The sequence below is a fragment of the Hoplias malabaricus genome, chromosome 6 (assembly GCF_029633855.1).
Source record: "Hoplias malabaricus isolate fHopMal1 chromosome 6, fHopMal1.hap1, whole genome shotgun sequence".
NCBI classification, from domain to species: domain Eukaryota; kingdom Metazoa; phylum Chordata; class Actinopteri; order Characiformes; family Erythrinidae; genus Hoplias; species Hoplias malabaricus.
In genome coordinates, this window is record NC_089805.1 from 33,346,594 (window position 1) to 33,370,895 (window position 24,302).

The 24,302-nt window shown below is 39.7% G+C and overlaps 1 protein-coding gene across 5 annotated transcripts in view; it reads right to left on the bottom strand.

The window, feature by feature from the left end:
* The window catches only part of elmo1 (engulfment and cell motility 1 (ced-12 homolog, C. elegans)), an 89,160-nt gene that overhangs the window by 54,742 nt on the left and 10,116 nt on the right, over positions 1–24,302 (bottom strand). For 4 of the 5 annotated variants that reach the window (XM_066674114.1, XM_066674112.1, XM_066674113.1 and 1 more), the window contains exon 2: positions 2,719–2,848. In XM_066674114.1, coding sequence (XP_066530211.1) covers positions 2,719–2,796 — 78 coding nt within the window. In that variant the 5' untranslated portion in view covers positions 2,797–2,848. Of the gene's footprint in view, positions 1–2,718; positions 2,849–11,102; positions 11,255–24,302 lie in introns of those variants that run through there. The other variant, XM_066674111.1, reaches the window with a different exon arrangement.

Genomic DNA, 24,302 nt, shown 5'->3' on the forward strand with positions numbered 1-24,302 from the left:
TACACTCATGTGTAAATAGCACAGATGTTACCAATTATATTAAAAAAAAAATAAATAAATCAATAGTAGGTATAGCATTGCGTATTCAATGTGACAAAGTAGCGTACTGCATCAAGAGTCCTGTATTAGCTGGATTTACCTCACTAGTAGGCCTAATAGAGTAATAATGATTTCCTAATAATAATAATAATAATAATAATAATACATAGACCATAAAATTGTGTTCTATAATTCACCAAACCTAAAGTTCCCTCAGTAATGGCAAATTTCTTCAACTCAGGTTTAATATAACTTAAAGTTCTAATTCGATTTTCCACTTATCCTATATGCAGTCAATCAGCCAAAATGGTAAGTGTATAATTTTTGCTTCTTTCATTTAGCACTAAACCAAACGCTAAATAAAAGCTAGAAATAAACAGCAGGTCTGTTTTCTGGAAACATATGACCAATTTAGGTCATATATAGTCAACTGAACAGTACAGAGATAAGCCTAAATGCCCATAATGAACACACGTATAAATGTAACATTTTGGAATGAATTTATTAAAATAATACCTTTGGGTTCCTAAAGTATGAAATTAATTACCTGAAAAGTTGGGACATTTTGTAAAATGCAATAAATCCTAGAATCTGAGACGTGTTAATAGCCTTTAGCTTATTTTTTTTACACCAAAAAGCATAAAGTAATAAAGATTTCCGGTGTTTTTTCAGAATTTCAGAATATGATGCCTGCAACCCACTTGAAAAACACTGGGACAGAGGCATAAAAAGAGTGAAATGTTTAAAGAGTACATTTGAATTCTAAAACATTTCATAATAAGCAGGTGAACTGGTAAAGAACAAGAGTATCACGCAGTACAAAATTAACTTCCCACAAAGGCTCACTTGTTGCAAGCAAATAGGGGTTGTGCCTCGCCACTGTCTGCCAAACGTTCCGAGAGAACTGTCAAACATCTCAAGTGTTCAATGCAAGATTTCAATACATTTCACAATTTACTGTACATAAAATTGTAAAAAGATGGACAGAATACAGAGAAAGCTCTGTCTGCATAGGGTAAAACTGCTGAAGTACATGACTACCACCATAAATATTGCCAAATGTGATTGGGAGTATTTTGGAAAACCCTTGTCACATAGTCCACCGCTACATTAAAAAATGCAACCTGAAACTTCATTACACAAAGAGAAAGTCAAACATATATGCTATGTGGAAAAGTTAATGAGTTCTCTGGGCCCAAGCTCATCTCATAGTCGTCAAAATAGTCCATGTTTCAGCTTGTATTTATAACAAACAGACGACTGTGCTAATGACATAAGGGCTCATCAACTACGATCAGTGAAATGTAAAAGCCAACATCTCTCATGACATGGGGGGCGCATCAGTGACCACGGAAAGGATGACTTATGTGGCATTTGTGAGAAACATTCATTGACGTGGATGTGTATATTGAGATTTTAGAGAGACATATGCTACCATCAAGGCGGCATTTTATCCAGGGATAGTTATTTCAGTGAGACAATGCCAGGCTGCGTGCTATACAAACTAACAACGAGGCTCCGTAGACACAGAATGTGCACCTTTGACTGACCTGCTTTCAGTCTAGATCTGTCTACTATGAAGCATCATGAAGAGGATATTGAGGCAATGGCAAATGTTGAGCAGCTTAAGTCTTGTATTAAGCAAGAATGGGCAAAAATTCCGTTTGCAAAATTTTAACAATTGGTATGCTTAGTTCCAAAATGATTAACTAATGTAATGAAAAAAAAATCTGAAATGTGTTAACATTTACAAAATACAACTAAGTTGTTCGGTGACAGCTGTTCTTTGTGCTTTTGTCAGGATAAAAATTCTTCAAGAGAATTAACAAATCACAAAATCTTATTTTTATTGCATTGTACAAAATGTCCCCAAATGTTCTGGTTAACGTTTATCTGGGATAGGTAGAATATAGTGTACATTTAACCATTTAACAACACGAGCTATTTTTGGTACTGAGTGGTGTTGTTATTGTTAGTGAGTGTTGTGCCCTTTTCAGCACTTACCTAAACATCCATCAAATGCCATTACTCCAGGCTAATTGTGCTAATTCAGAGAAATTACAATAGCCCTTTATACTGTATAAATCAGCCAGTAATATCCTTTACAACCTGCGTTACACAAACTCAATTCCCAAGCTATATTTTAAGACTACTGAGGTTTAAAAACAGTAGGATACAACAGCAGGAATCTAGAGGATTCTGCAAATATTTACTGCATGATAGTTGCAAACTGTGACAGCACAACAGTTCACAGCAAATATCATGCGTTATTTCACGTTGGTTTGACAGTGCAACCAGCAGGTTCACAGCTATTATTATATCTGAGAAGCCTAGGTGCATTTCCCCAAATAATAGTGTCAGCATGTGAACAGCATACAATAATAATAATACACCTGAAGACTGAACTTAGCCCTAGGTCTGATCACTAGTTAACTAGCTAAAATGTTGCTGCTGCTGTATATTGGGCAATATTTAGACAATGTTTATTTTACTTTTCTTGGTTTTGTTTTATATTTGTCTTAGTTTATTCAAATTTTATTTGACGCTATACATCAAGCCTGGGTAAATGTATTTGTTTATTATCATGTCACGTGGTTTGAATGACAATAAAGCTGAATCTGAATGTCACACATTATTTACATATAGGCTCCACACAAACACGCATCATTTAACACTGACCTGATCTATTTCCATGAGTTTGGGGAAGGCCCCTGGCCACTCTATGGCCACCTTCAGGATGTCTGCCGGTGGTGGCATGGCTGCAGCACTTGGGGATGTAGCCTCACTACTGTCTGGTGCTCATTCAAACCTGTAAAGAGACACAAACAGTGAAAGTCAAAAAAAAAAAACATTCATTCACTTTCTATTGCTTAATGATGTTCAGGGTCATGGTGGGTCCAGAGCCTACCCAGAATCATTGCACACAAGGCAGGAACAAACCCTGGACGGTGCGACATTACTTCACATGGCATCACACACTCGCATCAACTTTCACACAGCCAGTCCACCTACCAACATGTATTTTTTGGATTGTGGGGAGCACCCACAGGAAACCCACACAGACATGGTGAGAACACACCAAACTCCTCAAATGACAGTGACCCGAGGTAGGGACTGAACCCACAACCTTAGAGCTGTAATAGATCTCCCATTTACTATATAAGCAAATAGTGCAAATTTAGATAACTGTAAACAAAAAAACAGGCATTTCTATATTATGTACGCTGTATTAAGATATCCAAAGTAAAGACCTACATATGAAAAGTAAAATCTTACTGATATGTTTTTATGAAGCTAATCATAATTTATGTAAATGCATACTTGAAATATTAGAAACTACAGAATGTAAAGCTCAAGGTCTGAGAAGAGTCTTCAGTCTCCTGTTTATAAGGCCGTTTTTTCTTGCCCCAGAGACACACACTACATTTTTTTTAGGGTTTTCCCTAATTTACCACAACCTCTGCATCTCAGTTGACGTTGATAAACTGGTCCCTCTGTGTTGGGAGGAGTGAAACCACTAAATTGTGGTGGTCAGTGTAACCCCAAGACCAGAGTCAGGCAGTAGAGAACTGCACTAACATGGCAGTTGTGTTTCCATTCTCTAAAACAGTGGTACCCAACAGATGGACTCTCTACTAGCAATCTTTTTTTTATTACTTGCAGTCTAATCAAAGAGCTTGTAAAACTATTTCCATGACAAAATGACATCAATGCGCAGGCAGCATATTTGTGGACAAACAAAGACTAAAATCATGGCCAAATGGTGTTTTCACTATTTTCAAAACAAACCAAAACGCAACCATGTAAACCATTTATTTAAGGAAGAATGGGCTAAGTGTGCATTCATTTGTCTCACTCATTTGAGTTCTCTGGACCTTCAGCTCTGTGAAAAATTGGCTGGTGTAACTCTAAGATTCATATTATGGCACTCCTGCTCTAGAACGTGCTGTAAACAACGAAGCCACTCAAAAGTGCTAAGAAAACCTGATAAACAAAATCTCCCATAGCTGTGTGAATTATTCAGCACATGAGGCAGACTGGATGGTGAGAATTATCTCTGTTCTGAACCCCTTTACATTTTTAATCCCACTTTCATAACGCAAGGGACGATTCCTCTAGTGAAAACAAGAACATTCCCGGTCAGTGTATGGGCATCAATGCAGTCTATTCAAATATGCTGTCGTGTCACTCGCCTGCCATGACTCATCCCATAATAATCTCCACAGACATCACCCAGGGCCTGTTGCCATGGTGGCTGTTGCATCATTAGCTGCATCTATCATTGCAGGGTGGTGTTTTGGGTAATGTGTAAGCTGCCTTTCAGTGGAACTGTGCAGACAAACAGCACAAACTTCCTTCAGTCTTGTTGTTATCCCAGCTGCTAGAAGAACAGCTCAGTGACTAGCTCTCTGGAGTTCACTCTGATTTAAGACCCATGGCAGACCTTGCTTCCAACAGTGAAGCAGCTAGCCCTCTTCCAGATTAGACATCTCGTCTCCTGTCTCTTTTCTTCCTTTAAACATTTGCTCCGAAATGAAGTTTTTCCCTGCTCTTGGAAGGCCCTGAGACACAAAAATGCAGGAATCAGAAAAATACACAGCCTTTGTCCACAGTAGAACAAGCTGCCCTTTTTCCCCTCTACCCAGCGGCAGCAGACAAGCCTCTACCCCCCTCACCTCGTTCTTCAGAGCGCATACGAAACATGGCTGGGAATAACATTAGCCCCCTCAGATGGCACTGACCTTCTTCACATGCAGATGTACACTGGGGCCTCCTGGGCACAGGCTGGAATAAACGAGGCAGCAAATTGCATGCATATATGTGTGCGTCTTAATACGGCCACAAGCAATCAGTTACCATAAGAAATTACGCAGTCTGTCCCACTGACACTACTGTATATCACAATGACACAGAGTAGAGTGCAACACTAAAGAAAAATGGAAGACAACTGCCAAAATGGACCTGAAAAGTTTGTTAATATGCTGAAGTCTATTGTCAGTAATTACATTACTCACATATATAAGGGAACATTAAATAGGACTTTCACAGATTTTTAATACGTTCTCCAAAATTAAAGTTTATTCAGATTAAATCAATAGGTTTAGTGTTAAAATTACTGACATCAAAACCCTGGTTGCCATTGCCACCACTGTGAAGAAAGTCACTGTCTAGTTTCTCTAGAATAAACTTCACATCAAACCACTTTGAATGACTTTGCCTACATCTTGAAGACTGAGTTACACACACTTTTTTAAATCTATGGAATATCTCATTGGAATTGCTGCAAATATTTACCACCATAACTTTGCTCTCTGGGTGGGTAGGCCGGTGTGTTTGACGTGATAGATTTGGGGGCTAGCGTTCAGAGATGGCGAGTTAGGAGCAGTGTGAACAGAGGCAGTGGCTAGCTTTGCGTGTCACAACGGCAGCATGCAGATGTCATAGCTATAGAGTAGAATCAGTGACGACTGTGGATTAGGGAGATAACTGGGACAGAATTAAAAAAATAAAATGTATTTAGTTCAAAACCCTTCTTCTCACATTCTATTCCCTGAAGAACTGCACTCGTGTTCGTCTGCTTCTGATCATCAATGTTCCCATCAATCTTCTTCGGGTCTGCTAACTGCCCTTCTTTCTAACTTCATAGCCTCACTTATGCTTTTTTCCTACCGCAGTACCTCTGGAACTGGAGCAAAATTGTTCCTCTCTGATCACTACATCAGTCATGGCTTTTATCCATCGTCTCCCTTGCTTTTGTTTCTCATGTCCCTTATTTTGCCTCTGACTGAGGTATTAACCCTCTGGGGTCCAAAGGCGTATTTGTTAATTTGTCTACAAATGCACTTGATCCCGATCCGTTTCATATCAAAATGTTCAAAACTGTATCAGTTGTCTGTGTAATGAGGCCCCATTTGGCACAGAGCACAATAAAAAGCAATGATTCACCCTGAATCTGAAATGAAGTCCTACTTTAGAAATTGTTCTCATTTCTTATAAAGAAATTAACGTATCTATTTGTTAGTTTTACACAAAATACATTGGAGACACAAATCCAACCTGCTGATCCTGTGATAAGATAGAATCTAAAAGGGCAGTCTCAAATTTTGGGAAGGTTTAAATTCGATTAATACAGCTATAAACAGAATCTGACATATAGGCACATTCATAGATATCAGAGTTAATGCAGATTAGACAAGTGCATCCACTTTAGTGTTGCACAGTATACTGATACTAGAAAAGTATCTCGATACTTTGTCATTGATGATTTTGCTGCTAATTTATGTGGAATTTATTCCTTTTTCTGAACTAAGGAACTGAGATCACATAATTGAGGTATTCAGCTTTATTCAAACAGTAAACACGTCTTATGAATGTATGACAAGGGGCTGAAGGCATGATTAGACCCAAAAATGGTGAAATGTCACGTGTGGAGTCACACTTAACAAGCAGATACCAGCGATTTTGCCGACCGTCCTCAACTTGTAGAGAAAGTACCTTACTTTTCCTGATGTTTTAGGTTTTTGCCATGGTATCGTTTCAGTATCTGTATCGAAATGTTTAGGCAGGTATTGTATCGAAAGTCATAATTTTGGTATCGTGACAACACTAATACGCCTTGTATAATAAATGGCCTGTTGATTATGTTATTTAATCTTTAGAGTGGTAACTTCTTTTCATGCCCAACTTGGCTTCGCATTACATTTCCGAGTATAATTTGTTTACCAGTTCATGTTTAGATGTATTCTCAATCAGGTCCAACATGAATTCATGGACACTGGCTATAAGAACCTGCAGCAAGGCTGAGTTTGACAGAATCTGAGAACCGGAGACGAAGGGATTGATGTGAAACCCTGTCGTTATCGATTCCCCATTTTCCCGGACAGTGACTCCCCAAACGGCAGACGGACAAAGCACTTAAGCTGCCATGGGAGGCAGCCTGGTGGATGGCAGATCACGAGGAGTGGCTGTGTGTTATTTGGGGGGCATCAACCAAGCTGTGTGCAAGCTAACCAAGCTCCACGCGATCTTCTCTTTGTAATCTTTTTTCCTAAAAGCTGTGGGGGGAAAAGCCACAGAAAACATCCCCTTCTGTTTTTCAGAGCTGACTGTGCTGTCTGCTTTCTCGTACCGATGACGTAAGAGCAAGGCCAGGGGAGTATGCCACTGTCACTGTTAGTCACATCCCTCAAGGCCAAATCCTTGAACCCACAAACAAACAGAGCCCAAAATCCTGACAGGACTGGCAGACAGTGGAATGTACAGTTACACTGTACAACTCTCGCTCTCCACAGAGTCTGATATCTGCACTCTGGGAAATGGCCAATACTAAGCACAGATTCAACACAGCACACTTCAGCTACAAACATATGTAACCAGCTCAATAAAATAAGTATGTTTAACTATATATCCAAGAATGGCTCTGTTAGGGCATATAATAGGGGCTGATGTACAAAGAATGGGTTGTTTAGAACTGGGTAAAAGCAATTTTGGGAACAATCATGATAACTCACTTTTTTTTAAATTTAAATAAATTTGGTCAGTTTTTGGGGCTGATACTTGTCCAATTTATCAGAAAAAATTATCAGTATATTAATCAGGTGGTCTCCTTCCCTCATTTGGCCTTTATCGTTACGTTTTTCCCCATAGTCATAAATATTCCCTTCCTCTTTTCCACTTTTCTCTTTAAAATGCAAAAAAAAAAAAAAAAAAAAAAAAAAAAGCAATGAAGCATTAAGCTACTGCTTCATTCCACATCCACATATTCTGTTGACACAACAAGGCAAATACCATGAATGTGGGCAACAACCCTGAAGAACTGTGTGCTGGAAGAGATTTTTGAGATCAAGCTGATAACCCTGCGGAATGCCTTCATGAACGCAGGGGATAAGCCTCGTCACTTACAGTACATGAGAATTTAAAAGTCCATTATTCTGTTTGCTAAATTCACAACATCAATCCTACCATTGCAGAATTATTTGTTGAATGAGAAGTGAAATCTCTGCTCAGCTCAGGTCTTCATTGCTCCTCCTAACGTCAGTTCATGGTCTTCACTGTGCAGGCTATAATTCTTTCATTCTCTTCTATGTCAAATGAGGTTTTACTTCATTTTTGTCCTGCCACATTTCTATAAACAGCAGCTACATTCATAGCACACATCTGACTTAAAGTGATAGTTTGATGAAACATCACATTCACATCTTTTTTCCCTTTACCCCAAAGGCAGTCAATCAGCCAAAACTTGGCAGTCTGGCATCTTCAGTTTGTTTCTTTAGTTCAGGCTGCTAAAATAAATTGAGGCCAAGGGTAAAATTGAGCAGATTAGATTTTTCTGAACTATCCATTTAAGTGTTTTACAGCATAAACCACATAAAGCAAACCAGCTGGGGTCATACTGATAAACTACGTTACCACTGTGTGAGAGAGACCTGGCTCTCAGTTGAAAGCTTTTTAGTCCTCTGCAATTTTTATTTTTGATATTCCCCTCATCGGGACTGAATTATCTCATGGAGCGTTAAAAATCACTGAACCCAAGCAAGAAACCAACACTGAAATTTAGGTTGTATCACTGGAATGGAGGGAATGCACAAGGGTTAACATGCAGAAAGAAGGGATTTGATTTCTTCAAGGAGTAGACAGGATTTTATGGTGAAGTTTCAGCTCAGTAATTTGGGCAAGCAGTATGAGCGATCCCTCTCCCCTGAGAGAAGTGGGGACACACAACATTGGCAGCTCAGCACACACACAGCAAGCACTTCCACCCAGCTGGCACTGTGAACTCCAAGAACTGTTTGTACATTCTGGACCTTTTGTGCTGATATAAATTCCCATAAAAGAATTTTGGCATTAACTGCCGATGGAAAAAATGCAAAGTTGGTCTATGGTCAGTTGCAGAATAAGATGAATATTTGCAGATTATTATATGAGTATCTGTGATGAAATCTCAGGGTTCACTGAATATTATATAAGATTCAGCCATTTATGATACACTAGGTCCTGTAGATGTTTGAACACAGCAAAACCATTTAAATTATTATTAATGACATTAATTCAAATGACACATCAGGGTTTTATTGTTATAAAATATTCAAATATTTTTGCCTATTTATAATGGGGGAAAAAACATTGGAATCTACACATTGGTCATTACCTCTTGACATAAATCTTCATCTGACAGTTGGGGGGGCGGTCCCTCCTCAAAGCTTGGTTACAGGATGTATCAGTTTCACTAGATTTCTTTGTCAGAATTGACAACAAATACTCTAACATGTTGCATTAAGAGTCACATTCTAAACTTTAAAAGACATCAATGCCAGTGAAGCAGGCAGCTCCATTGCATCACACATGATATGTGTCCAGTGTAAAAACAAGCAGGGGTAAATGAATGTTTGAGAGTGTGTATGTGTATGTATGCACCTGGGGGGTTTGTCTATTTCTCACAACGTATATGGATTTCAAAAGAGCCTTTAGGCAATGCATCTGACACCTCCACAAAGAGACAGCGGCAAGCACAGCTACAAAGGACCAGCGGCCTTTATCTCTTCTGGGAAACAAAGGCCCAGGACACAGGCACTGTGTTATTACTACTCTATCTCTCCCTCATTTCTTTCTCTCTCTCTCTCACTCTCTCTTGTGCACACACCACACACACACACCCCTACAGGGCCAGTGTAGAACCTGTACCTAAAAAAAAAAGGCTTCTGAAAAACATGTTTGATATTCTCTCATACATGCATGCATTAAACCCCCTCCCTCTTCCCTCAGAGAGGGAGCTTGTTAAAAACTGAGTTTTCAAGGTTAAAAAGGGGAGCTTTTGTACCCGCATCCCTTATACTAATCTGTTTGTGACAAAACAACGAGTGATACACAGCAGGAGAAAACACTGGCCGGGGGCATAGCACAGACTTTTAGCACAAAAAACACTGCAGAATCCATTTTGAGCACAGCAGGATATGCAATACAAAGCAAAATATGTCCATATTGAAAAAAAATAATAATTAATAGTATATCTAGAAAGTTTCTTTAATAAAGGCTGGTGTTTTTACGTAAACACTGTTTCAAAACATACAGCTCACACCCCAATCAATACAATTAAAATCTAAGCTACACAAAAAATGTAGCTACATGCTATTGCCATGTCAAGAAAACCAACACACACTCAATTTACAGCTGTTTTGCTCCAACAGCTCACACAGAACTTATGTAATTAAGATAATTAATTTAGATTTATCTTTGTTTTACAGTGACAAAAATAGTCTGATTAATTATAAACACTAAAGAAAAGTGAAAAAAAAATGCTTGCTTTTTGTTTTCTGAACCCACACAAATGCCATAAGTGAGGCATGAAGCAGGGAGAAGAAAAAGAAATAAATAAATAACACACAACATGGTGGGCCCATTTAGTAACTTATCACAGTGAGTTGTAGTCTAAACAAGAGCAGAGCAAGTTATCAGCATTTGGCTGCGGCAGGCGTCTTTGTTTCACTTGCGTGCCCTTCTTCTCATGTAGGAACCAGGAAATCCTGTCAAATGACCCCACCAAGATTCCACAACTAGCAAAACAGCCATTTACCCTTCAAACTACTCTCGTCTCATCTCATAACTCAGGAGCCAACCGTACTCTTCTAAAGCTTGCCTACTGAAATAGCAATGTTTTTTTTAAAAATATCAGTGTCAGCACAAACTCAACAACAAACTGGAGCATGGGGCTGGATTCTCTTGCACTACTTTAAAGGGGGGAGCATGCAGTGCAGTGTTTTGAGATGATGTGCACCATGCTAGAGTGCTTTTAAAAAAGCCATGTTAAAATGTTTATCCTCAGAGACTCTAACCCTCATGAAATTAAGTATTAATCAAATGTTTCATATATAAAAGAACATGCCAAGCTATTCAGGAAATCTAAACTAAAACTCGCTCGTTCTACATTTTGGACGCCAAGACATACCAAAAGGAGAAGTTCTGTCTGATGCACTGTAGCTAAGGTCAGAAGGAAGTGGAGAGCAGTTGAGTTGCCTCTTCTACTGAAGGCCACACCCTAGAGGCCTTCTAGCTAAAGGAGAACTCACCCAGAAACCTCCACGCCAGGCCGGCTGACTGAACCAGCCACCGCTTCTTCTGTAAGCTGATTAGCGCCAGACAAAACAGGATGCTGCTTCTCCTCAGGTATATATCACCAGCAAGGCAGGGCTGCCTCCTGGGCCAAACTGTAAAGAGCTACCTATCACACAACTTTCCTTAGCAGTCTTGTAGCTGCAGAGAATGAGTGAGGGAGAGAGAGAAGGAGAGGTGAACAGAAGGAGGAAGTAGGCGTTCATCAGAAGAAGAGGAAACTGCTTGGTGGCGGCCTCATGAAAAAGCGGCAAAATTCAAAGTTCACATCCAACTGAAGCATTTGGAAGCCCACGTATGAGCCACCTATTGCACACAGAACTAAACAATAGCAGACAGTTAGTGCTGTCATTTGGACTCCTCCACACTAGTGGGTAGGAGGTTAGAGAAGAAAAGATTAAATAAAAGTAAGACAAGAATATGCTGAACATAGTTTAAGCAGGGGAGTATATAAAAGACAACACAGAAAAACAAAAATTGTAAGCTTTGGTTCTGAATGACTTCACATGCTTTGCCTGCAAGGGTTGATTGGGGAGCACTTTTTAAAAATGGTTTTAAATAAATAAGAAAGATTTATTAAACTGAAACAACAACATATTACACAGAAACCTCTTGTCTTGGAAAAAACTGACCAAAGTATCACCTTAAAAATAATTCTTAAGGCAGACAATGATAAATGACAATGAATGAATATACATTACTTAAGAGGAACACAATGATGATATTACATAAAAACAGATAAGGGCTGACACTATTAACAAAACAGTACAAATATTTTCAACATTAAGTATGTTGCTGCTCATTCTATTTTCATTTCACATCAATATTTCACTTCACAGAAGGGTTTTACAACAGTGTTGTAGAGAGATTGATTTTCTTTTAAAGTTGATGGAACAGCAAAATTCACATCATTTTGTTTTTAAATTTCACTTATTCTTTTAATTTAATGTGAGAGCTTGAAAGAAAGCAATTCTTGGGAATAACTATAATGTATTACCAAAAATTGTATACAGTTAGTGAATGCACAGGCTTTTTCATGGCAACTAATGAAGGATACAAAAGCGCGAGTCAATCAACCTGCCATTTTATTTACCCTAAGAGACAACAAAGAGCTTTACAAAATATTACTGCTGATCTCTTCTATAACTTGGAGGTAACTGGTACACTCTGAAAGACTCAGAATATGCACCTAGGGGGACATTGACGTTGTCTCGTGGCATGCTCAGACGCATCTCCGGAACTATAGCACTGAACTGCAGCCTCAGACAATCACGGTGTACCAATTAGTGCAATGGCAAAAAAAAAAAATAACAACCTAAACAAGAGCTGCTGATTACAGCATTCTAGCTTCTTTAATTTCCCACATCCTCCCGCTTTCACGACCTTTAGAGGAGTGTGAACGCTCCCCTTATTACTGATGCAACAGTAGCAGCTGCTCTTTAGTGCTGAAGAGGGAAAAGGAAGAGGGAGGGTGTCAAGCACATAAGCTCCCACTGTCACTGTGCACATTAAAAGTGGAGGGGGATGATGGTTTAATTGGCTCATGTCACTAGATGACAAGCAGCATATGCAGGTTCCACCCAGCGTGGGCTCTGGAGGGCCAGGCGGGTTGTTCTGGTCTGCCGGCCGAGGAATACGACTATTTATACTGGGTGCCAGACAGGCGGAGCTGCTCTACCTTCCTTACAGGGATCAGTGGAGCAGCAGCACTTGGAGGACAAGGTTTGACCTGGCTCAAGACACTGGGTGGGTAAGCACATCAAAGCAGCAGTGTGGAGAATAACTGGTAAAATTAGACTTGGACTCTTACAGAGAGAGAGAGATTTTAACTGTAGCAAACTCTTTAACTTCCTAATACATTACACATGTTTTACATCTGTTTAGTGAAAATTAAAAGTATTGGGATTTGACATTACTGTCATGTAACCCGTTGCTAGAATGCATGCTTCTAAAATAAACAATGGGGCTGTCATTCTCAATGCATTTACTGTATATACAAAAAAGTCTATCACGATGAACAGGAAATGTACAGTTAAGCTGTGAATGATTCTCACACAGTGTGGTGCATCATGGGTCATTACTGCCTCAAGACTGAGTCTTTGAAGAAAACACACTGTGACAAATTCTGTTTTTCCCCACATCAACCCAAACGATCCAATAACCACATTACAGTTACATGGGAAATTTCTCACTGAAGGTTAAACTCCACAGGCCTCTCTCATCCTGTCTTTAAACCAGAGAGACACATACGACTGACCCAAAAGTAGCTGGCTCCTCCTGCGCAGTAAAGAGCCGTCCGTCTCCTTGGAGATGCGTGCGCTATGCTCAGTGTTCCAATTAGCTGTGTGCAGCATTCAGTACCTCCACTCCGCCTCTCCCCAGGAACTTAGGGCTCTTCCCTCCCCCATGGTGAGCTGCTTCAGGCAGGCCTGATGTAACTGCATGCTACCAGCCCCATGAGGACCAGCACTAAAAGCCCAGGCTAAGCCTGAAGATTTGGAGAAATATGGCTGAAGTAAGCAAAAGTGTATGTTCGAAATGGGCTACAGCAGCGGTCCGCATCATGCACACACTTGCAAGTCTCACGGCATATGGTGGCCATGATGGGCTTGAGGCTGTAGTTAGCATTCAACAAAACAATCACCAAGTTAGCCTAGCTAATAATGGAGGGCTTAATTAGAGGTGGCAAAAAAAAAAAGAAAATATTCTCTCCAGGGATTCATTCTAACAGCCTGATTTAACTCAATCCAGCTTTAGGGGTGTCAGGTCAGTTAAAAAAAAAAAAACTTTCTGGAATCAGCATCTCTTTAGTCCAGCTACAATGCACAAGGTTTGCGCTGTAAAAATCAGCTGAAAAATGACTTAATAGCAATGTCAAGATTTAAAAATAAGTGGAAAAAAGGAAAGCTTCCACAAATTTAATTAAAAATAAATAAACAAATAAATTATACACTTAGTTTATTTTTAAGTATACGTAAATTATAGATAAAATGCCCTTTAAAATTTTCTTTAAATGGCCGGGATATTTGTAGTTTACGGTTTCTATTGTGTGAAACACTATTGGTTTAATCACCTTTAATCTAGATAAACTCCTCCAAAATGGTGCTCGTAAAAAACAGGGAACATGACAGTAGCCTTATGTAATGTTGCTGCAGCACGCAGCTGCCACTGGACCTGTTCAGTCAGCTCTTAAACTAGGAAAAACATTTGTGGCCTCACATGAAAAACAATTTGTAGCCTCACATGAAATCCCTTTGTGTTCTCAATAGCACGTTACCTCACTGTAACATTATCCTAGCTGAGAAAGGGTGGGAACAGCAGAAATAGCAGCCGAACTCAAAGCTGCATTTTAGCTCCCAAGATATTCCAAGACGACTCGATAAAAATGTCCTGTACTAAAAATCTGAATTCCAGCAGTACGTGTTGCAATTCTGCAATAAAATGTTAAAATGAAAAACATATAGAGATTTCTTCATCTTTAATGGGGGTGAGAGTTGGTGTTTGGACCCAAGTGCCATCAGCTTTAAAGCTTGTGGCTCTGAGAACGTCTTTGATGGAGGTAGGGCAAGCTGACAAATTCACTGACTGTGTGACCTTCTGCTCTCAGGCTCAGCTACCCAGCATGTAACAGGCTAAACAGGTCAGGGGCAGCACCACAATGCCCCAGTAAACACTGACCAGAGGTCAGAGGAAACAAGAGAACACAAACTTTTACTAAAAAGGAGAAACAGAAAAAGGAAACCCAATTTACTGAAGTCTAGTTACATGCAGAAAAACCTAACCTCAAAATGGCCATGATTACAGGCACGCTACAAAGCATATTTACATTTACATTTATGCATTTGGCAGACGCTTTTATCCAAAGCGACTTACAAAAGAGGAGCTAACATTCGAACTACATGAGTGTCCATGTACGCTAGTGGATAGCGAATACCCACAATGCACTGTGCTGTTTGGTAAAAACCTGAATGAGTTAGTGTCCAAAACCATTCGCTATCCTCCTGAATTCAGTTCACTAGAATAGTGAATAGGGAGCCATTTCAGACACAGCACAAGACTATAAAACTTATGTTAACACAAAAACCCCCACCTGAGTGTAAATAATTCACATGACAGGGGAGTGGCTAACACACATGAACCCAAGGAGAGTACAGAACCATGTGACACCAAGACCAAAGCATGATACCAGACACAAAAGAGGAGGAGCCAACCCTAACAGAAGTGTGGACCAGTGTCAATATCCAGTGTTTTTCTAAGTACATATCTACAACTGCAGATACCAATGTTAATACATGATTAAGTAGTTAAAGGAACTGAATGAATGATTGAACTGTCTGCTGATGAGGACTAGGATATTATTCTAAAGTCTGTGTCAAGTGATTAAGCTTCTAAACAACTGTTAGTTCTGACTCCGCAAAGAGAAATTCTAGGAGTGTCAATACAAATAAAGGCGCTCTGACTGAAATTCTTCTGAGTATTACTCCACCACATACACATAAGTTAGCAATGATACCAGTGCTTATAATGCCCCTTTCACTACATGATAATCCAGAAATGTTCTGGCATTTACCCGGAGGGGCTGTATGTGTGAATGTGACCACTCGTAAAATGCGTCCTGAATATTACACAGAGTTCATTACAGGTGCTGCTTCACATTTAGTGCCTCTTTCACACATGAACTCCAGACAATCTCTAGAGAAATTCCGGAGTATCGGGTCCAGAGAGGTCCGGGAGTGGTCGTTCACACATGCAGCGCACAGCGGAGATTTTCTGTCTCGGGTAACTTTCGCAAAATGAAACACATGTTTTAGGCGTGGCCCAGCACCTTTGCTGTGTTGTATGGGCAGACAGAATTCAACTACTGTATATTATTCCATGGAATTTTGATAAATATTGTATTTACTGTGCCCTTTATATTACAATCTAACAATAAACAGGGATAATCGAGCTGTGGTAAAATTTAAATACTACACTTTAGGTTCATGCTATAATGTAGTGCCAGGCGATGTGTGTACAAATCAATATCGCGATTAATTGTACGTTTTACCACAATTAGGATTAATGAACGATTATTTTGTTTTTGTGATTTTGATCTTCATAGATCAGTGACGAGGCTTGTACTGTAAATATGCTCCTGTATTACATAAGGGATTTTTTTTTCTAATGTCACTGGGAACTTGTTCCTCTCTTGTTTTCTGAGAACTGTTTATATTTGGTGTGTGATTGTGCTTTTTTTTCCCCTCAGTCCAAACCACAGACTTTGTGTTTTTCTTTGGTACTAGCTGCTCGAGTTGCTTGGTCTGTGTCACTATTTAGGTTGCTTCCATGTGGCAGATGGGCAGAATCGTGACTACAGCTTGGTAGCGTGGTTTAAAAGGGACAGTACATGAACACACAGTGGGGAACATAACAGAATTTAAATCCATCCATCCATCCATTATCTGTAACCGCTTATCCAATTTAGGGTCGCGGGGGGTCCAGAGCCTACCTGGAATCATCGGGCGCAAGGCAGGAATACACCCTGGAGGGGACGCCAGTCCTTCACAGGGCAACACAGACACACACACACACCTACGGACACTTTCGAGTCTCCAATCCACCTGCAACGTGTGTTTTTTGGACTGTGGGAGGAAACCAGAGCACCCGGAGGAAACCCACGCGGACACGGGGAGAACACACCAACTCCTCACAGACAGTCACCCGGAGCGGGAATCGAACCCACAACCTCCAGGTTCCTGGAGCTGTGTGACTGCGACACTACCTGCTGCGCCACCGTGCCGCCCAGAATTTAAATAATAATAATAATAATAATAATTGATATAGACAAGATTATGTTGATTAGAAGTTCTGAATGTCAATTTATTTTCGATTAATTGCCCAGCCGTACTATGTGAGCTGTTGTACTGATCTTATGCCTACGACCAGTTCCAATATCTCACATTATATCACACCTTCTGGTGTATTTTAACTTATTTAAATCACTGATAAATACTGAAAACACTCTCCTTAGTGTGTTAGTCCTTTTAAATGCAACAGTTTATAGCATGCGGCCTCAAGTGAGATGCGTTTTCTGAACCTGACTGGACAGATTATCATGGCAAACTGCCTCTCACTCTGATTAAATGGAGATGTGCAATGCTCTTCTAAATCAATCCCTGTCAGATCATGGCAGTCTTTTCCACTTAATTATATCTATTCAAATAGGGCGGAGACTGGATGAGAGAAGTCCTAGAAATTTCTTCCTCAACCCCAAGATTCAGTCCAGTATATCTTTTGGCTCACTGAAACGGGTAATTGACATAGCTGAGAGATTAGGCCAGGGGCTGCAGTCATTCACGGCTGAAGAACGGCTCCTTGTCAAGAATGTGAGCTCAGCTTCTAATAGTCCTGAGATCTCCAGAATCTGGATCTCATAACAGACCAACAATCCAAGACCCCAAGTCCATCTTCATCTCATACTTAACAGAGCTACATGTTGGATCAGAAATCACTGCATGCCTTTTTTCATTGTTGAAGACCATGGTATCAGTTTAAATTACTGATCTTTATTTTATCTATTTTACCTTTATATTTACATTGTATTTTTCTACACTATCTGAGAATGCTAGTTGTGCCTCATGAGCGGTAAATACATTATGACCAATAGAATGACTGAAATGTCCCAAAAATAGTTTCAAACTAGTGAGAATAAAATCTCAATAACAGTGTGTTTCAGACTTTCACCCAATGATTCCAGGTAGACTATGACACACCCTGACCCTGAATAGGATAAATTAAATGAAAGATCTTTATTTCAGCTTATTTCAGGAAGGGCATATTAATTAGATGACTGGAAATACACCAACTCACACATTAATCACCACATAACCAGGAACCAAGGAAATACTCGCTGACCACATATGCAAGGACCAGCCCTCCATAACTTGCAGCTGACCTCTGGCTGTGTGGGCGGTACACAATGGTGCCCACAGGCTGTTTGCCCTCAACCCTGAGGACTAGCCTTGTTTGGGGAGAACCATAGGAACAGTCTTTCATCTCCATTGTCTTTCCAAATGTTGGTAGTGGTAGCCTGAGGAAGAGGGAATGGGGTGGATCTCTCTAGGGACTGGGCAGGAAAACCTTCATCCAGCAGCTCCAAAGCTTAACCAACATCAATTCTAAACAGCTAGGAATGCTCATTGTGAGGGCAGTGCTGCCCTCGGTACTTAATACTATGTGGGATGGAGTGGGCTACACTTCGTAGAACCAAAAAAAAAACCCCATTTGTTCAGAAATATTCAGCGCTATAAAAAGCACAGAATGGCTCAGATATGTGGGTTATGAAACATCATGCTGAAAAATAAACTTAAATATTAGATAATCAGGATGAAGTGAAAACACTCATGAACACAAATCTAATTCCAACCACAGAGGTCCACTTCCCTATTAAACGTTCACAGCAGGATGACATGATGGAACTGGATCAGACAATAAACCAGTGAAGTAAAGACAAAGTCTGCTGTGTTACAGTCAGTAACATGAAGAGTCTGTTGTAAAGCATATTGAGAATCACAGCAGGAGCACAGTAAGCTACCTCTTTCTTTTCTATTGAACTTGGCCTCCTGCCAAGCAAAGGTAGCACAATATGTGAGATCCGAGAGCTCAAAGATACATTTCATGTATCCAGTAGCACTGAAATAATAAAAAGATCTCAGCTCTAGTTTAGTTTATGTAAAATCACTGATGAAAAAGGAAGTGGAAGAGCATGTTTCCCCAAACATAAAAATAAACACTGCAGGGAAGGACACATGTCATAGCTTTCTGTAGTGTTTTAATGTATCACTGTGTAACCATGAAAATGAACAGACTCTCATGACACAGTAAGCCTGGTGCAAGTCACTACAAGCAGGCAGCCACCGTGTGACCAGCCTTGTTTTCTGTTTTTCAGAAACAGAGATCATTAAAAAGATAATGAAATCTCAGAAGGAAGCCATGTTTCATATTCAAGGTAAACGTGCTGTATGGCTGTAGGTGTGGAACACACACACAAAGCTGGAGCTTCATTCAGAGAATCCGTGAGCAGGTCGGGGATTTGCTGTGCTTGCAGGAGCCAGCACAGAGCAACAGGATTACACAGACACAATACTGGAAGTAAATGCTTTGCACTACTCATTAGTGATCAAACCATACAAGCCTTAAACGAGGATAATCTCTTCCCCTACTCCCTCCCCGCAAAAGGAAGGAGCAAACAAAAACATTACCATAATTACAAGGCTTCGCGTTCCATTACGGCTATTCTGCCCTGCTACTGAACTCTCTTGCACTAACCAGCTTCCCTGCAAAAAATGCTCAACTTGGTGAAGGAGCCAAGAGGTTCACGCATGAATGGCTGTTTTAAATGCATTACGAGGACTCCTATTCCTCCACAAGGTGAGCAGGGTTTTGAGCAGCCTCACTGAGTCTCATCTCTGTTCTCAGTGCAGTCAATAAGGAGGTGTAAATGGAGAACTACAGGCTCCAGGTTTAATACACCAGTGGATGACCAAGATCTTCTAAGACAATGCGGAAAATAAATACTGTGGTCATACTGTGCATAATCCACAGATCAACAGCGAGTGTCAAAAGAGTGGTGACACAGGCAGGTTCCCGGGACTGATCAGTCATAACATTAACACACACCACCTGTCCTTGTTCTCAACACCACTGACCATACAGGTCACTGTGTAGTTGTTGTGGATCGTTCTCAGCACTGAGGTGGTGATTCGTTTGTGTGCATTGTACTGGTGTGTGTGGATCAGGCAGCAGTGTTGCTGGAGTTTTGTAAGCTATATCCCCTCGCTCGCCATTCATTTTTTTTTGTCCGCCATGTAGATATAAAGAAAGGTACATTAGCTCATGTGTTCTTGCTCATTCTCTAATCCTTCATAAATGGACGCCACACAAAGGAGGCTGTTGGCTGGATATTTACAGTTGTTGGACCATTCTCATTCCTGTCAAGGTGCTACCACTGAGGAAAGGGTGAAAGGGGGCAAAGTATGCAGAGCAACAGATGGACTACAGTCTAATTTGTGGAACTACAGAGCGCTCCTGTATGTTCAGTGAAGCTGAGTCTATGGACAGTGATTGTAGACAAAATGGTGGTGGTGTTAAAATTATGGCTGATGGGTGTAGGTCTTATACTGGAGGGCCTTTTAAAACATGCACACGTGACAGAGTGTGTAAAAAAGTGAAATTAGGTCAAATCTTTAACTATCTATTCCCAGCAAGGAGATTATATTGGACACAGTTTCTCTCTGCAATGAAGGTATGTCTGCCAGAAAGTAGTTCATCTAATAAATGCGAACAAGCAGTGTCAGTGAGCTCTCTTAAAAAGTTGTCGTGTACCCAAGGCATAAGTCTGAACAGATTTCCAAAAGACTGGGTTTCTGCAAGCTTTTATGGACACTGAAAAATCCAGAATCGTATATTAAACAACATGGGATCACACGAGTTGAGAGTTCCTGAAGCAAAACAGTGAGCTTGTGTGAACAAATTCATGTAATGAGGAGATGCAGATGCAGGGGATATATATATATATAAAAAAGGAATGCACATTAGCTTGCCATTTTCGCATTTCCTCATTTACACTTTTTTGTATTTTTGTCTATTTACTCCAACCGCCTGCCCAAAACTATGCCAAACAACACAGAATCAGCTCAACTGAGGGCTACAATAAGCCTAAATATCACAGTGTGTAAACTCTATGCCGGTGCCCTTTTCTTTTTAGCCTGTGGATTCAACTTTGCTTGTTGTACTACAATGGCTGCAACATTATCACCTATGGTGCCTCATTAAGAGAAGAATCAGACATGGTAACTACAGATATTGAACTGCTAAGTCTTTTCCACAAGCAGTGTTTGTATCATCCTGATGACTTCATTATCACCAAATGTTTTTCTATCAATGGAATGGGAAAAGTTTCCAAAAACATTCATTGTTCACCTGTGGTAATGACGGCCATCGTTCTTGGTCCTTTACCTGTCAAGAGTGGGAAGCAGATGAATGCCTTGCATCATTTTTATATGTTTCAATAGAATGACAACATACTAAATTCAAGCATCGTCTGTCATCATTTTTGGCCGATGCAGATTCATGACTCATCACAGAACATCATTTTCATCCAATCATCAATACTCCTCCTTTAGCCCACTGTAGTTTTGGGTTTTAGTGCTGGTTTTCCTCTGGCTTTTGTGTAGGTAAATCTCATTTCTTTTTGCTTACTTCCTACATGTCACAACAGACTCCCATTTCTGTAGTTCTGTTGTGCATTTTCTATTTTCAAGGCATATATTTTTCTCTATTCTAGCTTCCTTGTACCCATGTTTTTCACGGATAACTTCCTCATTGTTATAGGCTACATACCCAATTTTAAAACACAGCTGACTGCAAACAACCGACATTTTCTTTAGCCATATTCTGTTAGACTCCCTTCTTAAAAGGATATTTATATTCTTTTCATTCATCTTTTTGGGGCCATGTTTTCTTTCAGTTATCCAAGTCCTTGTTAAAGTCTGTAAGCATTCCGATTAGGTGCAGATTAATTACAAATTTTAGACTTGTGCTGAAATGTGCTTTTCAAATATGATTTAAACAAGAAACATGATCAAACTTTACAAATTAAACAAACACCAATGCTAGTAAGAAAATGGGATGGATGACACCTAGGAACTGTACATCAATTAAACTAACAGTAAATCCTTGGAAAAGAAACCAAAACCAAAGTTTTCAACATAAAAAAGAAAATTAGACAGAGCTTTCTCACTAAATATGCATACACTAAAGGAAAATACTCTGAGTTTAAATTACTGGCTAAACTAAATTAGCCTGCTCCATTTTTATCCTTTTAGGTCAACAAGTCAAGTTCCTCAGCTCTGCAAATCCGAGGAGCATATCAGAGAAACTCCCTGATGGGTTTTGCTACCCTAGATTGAGACCTGCAAGAGCCTGGAATGTTCTGTGATTGATTTGTTACTATTTTTATATGTCCTACTTCAAGAAAAATGGTTCAGCATACACAGACAGTGAAAGTCGGGCACAGAAAAAAAGGTCTTTTTCTAAATGAGGCTAAGTCTGAAGCCCCTTAGAAAAACTTAGCGATATAACATTCAACCTGACAGAAACAGAACATAGAGGCACAGCACTTTTTCTATCCTCTGTTTCCACTGTCTGTGGAAACTATTCTTGAGAGCAGCAAACATAAGCATGTTTCCACACTCTTACACACACACACACACACACACACACACAAGCTCCCAAAACTGAAGTAGTACAATGAATAAGACACTTTGACTAGATTCATTAGCTCTATGGTTAAACAACAGAAACTTCTCAATGGGGAAGAAGGGTTTTAAATATAGTATCAATTACGGGTGTGCGATATGGTGATACCAGATCGTGACGGAAAAGAATTCGTTTGTTAGAGTCCGCTGCAGTTCTTAAAATTTGTTTACATACTGTGTACATATTACACATCAGTCGAATGGGCAGACTCTCCGGACACCGATAATGTAAATCAGTACCCAAAACGTATGACTAGTGAATTAAAACCAAACTAATTCATTATTCCATACATGAGATCTATTCCTCGCAAAATAAAAACAAAACAGTGGTTCCACGAAGCCTGAAGAGTCCACAAGCGATTCACACATACACGAAGCATACTAGCTTACATAGGCTGTCCCCTAAAGACCAAATTTGAGTCTTTCTGTCAATCCACTCATTAGTAATCCTCATGTTTGTGTAAAGAGTATTTTACACAATTTTTTTTTTGTTTTTGTTTTTTTTAAATATGTTCCCCATGGATTTCCGCTATGGTAGTGTAGCTTGGGCTCTCAGCTTTAACAAAACGTCAAACAAGGGCGATGCTCAACCAAGGCAGGGAAGCCACCATGCTTCTGCACCTAAACAACGCGCACCGCAAGAGTATATGTGAACAACAATCCAAACAATAAATAGGTTTTCAAAGCACAAATCCCTTTCCCCACTGAGACCATTTAAACCCAGAAGGGGAGTTAGGGAGGCGGCCTCACTCTACAGCCAATCAGGGAATGCTCCCTCCTTCCAACGCATCTGGCCTTAAAAAGGGGGAAGAGTACTGGGTTAGAAACAAGACTAAATATCAGAATAAATCTGAGTCAGAACTTTTTCCTGCTTGGTGAGGGTTAAAAGCCTTTGGGGAGTTGCATGAGATTAGTCAAGGAAGGTAAAATGTTGCCAATAAGCTTAGATAATACTTTTTTTTCTGCAGTAAAATTAATCATTTCCCTTATGGAGCGGTTGGGGTCTTTGAAGATTTCAAAGAAGATTCCAGATTAAATTTAGAAAAGTGCCTAAAATGTTTTGATTATATATTTACCACTAAAGATTAATTTCAATATCTTTAAAAATTCTGAAGGCTTTCCAGAAACATTATTTCATAAAATTGCCTCTAGGCAAGGCAAGGCAAACCAAGTTTATTTACAGAGCAGTTTTCATACAAAAGCAAAAGGCGGAAAATGGAAATAAATATCTGGAATGTTAAGAGGTTAAAAACCAGCATGAAATAATAATCATGATAAAATCGAGATTGTGATCCGGCACTAATAAATAAATAAATATTTTTTTTCCTTTGGGCCATATCGCCAACCCCTAGTATCAATATCAAAGTAGCACTGCTACATAAAATATTTTGTGCTTTTTCAGATATCACTATATAATTTATATTTAGTTGTGAATAATTTTGTAGTCAGCCTTTTAACCATAATAAGACATCTGGGTAAAATCAGATTTTCACTATGAGAAAGATTAATGCCATTTAAAGAAAAAAAAAAAAACACAATCAATGAGCCATGCCCCCTGTTACACCATGTTAAACCCTTTAAACGATGAGGTTAACATTTACAGACATATTTTTGTGTCTTCAAGCAAGTTTACAGACTCATTAAGTCCTCTGAATGTGCTGGGGTTTTAGCTTGTAGGTAGATGTTTATGTTTCAGCCCCTGCAGGTATGGCATGGTGGTGGTGTTAGTAAGTGTTGCACTATTACGAGAGAATCAGATACAGCAGGGTAGTTTTTAAACCCCCCAGTGTCACTGCTGGACTGAGAATAGTCCACCAAACAAAAATATCCAACCAACAGCATCCTGTGTCCACTGATGAA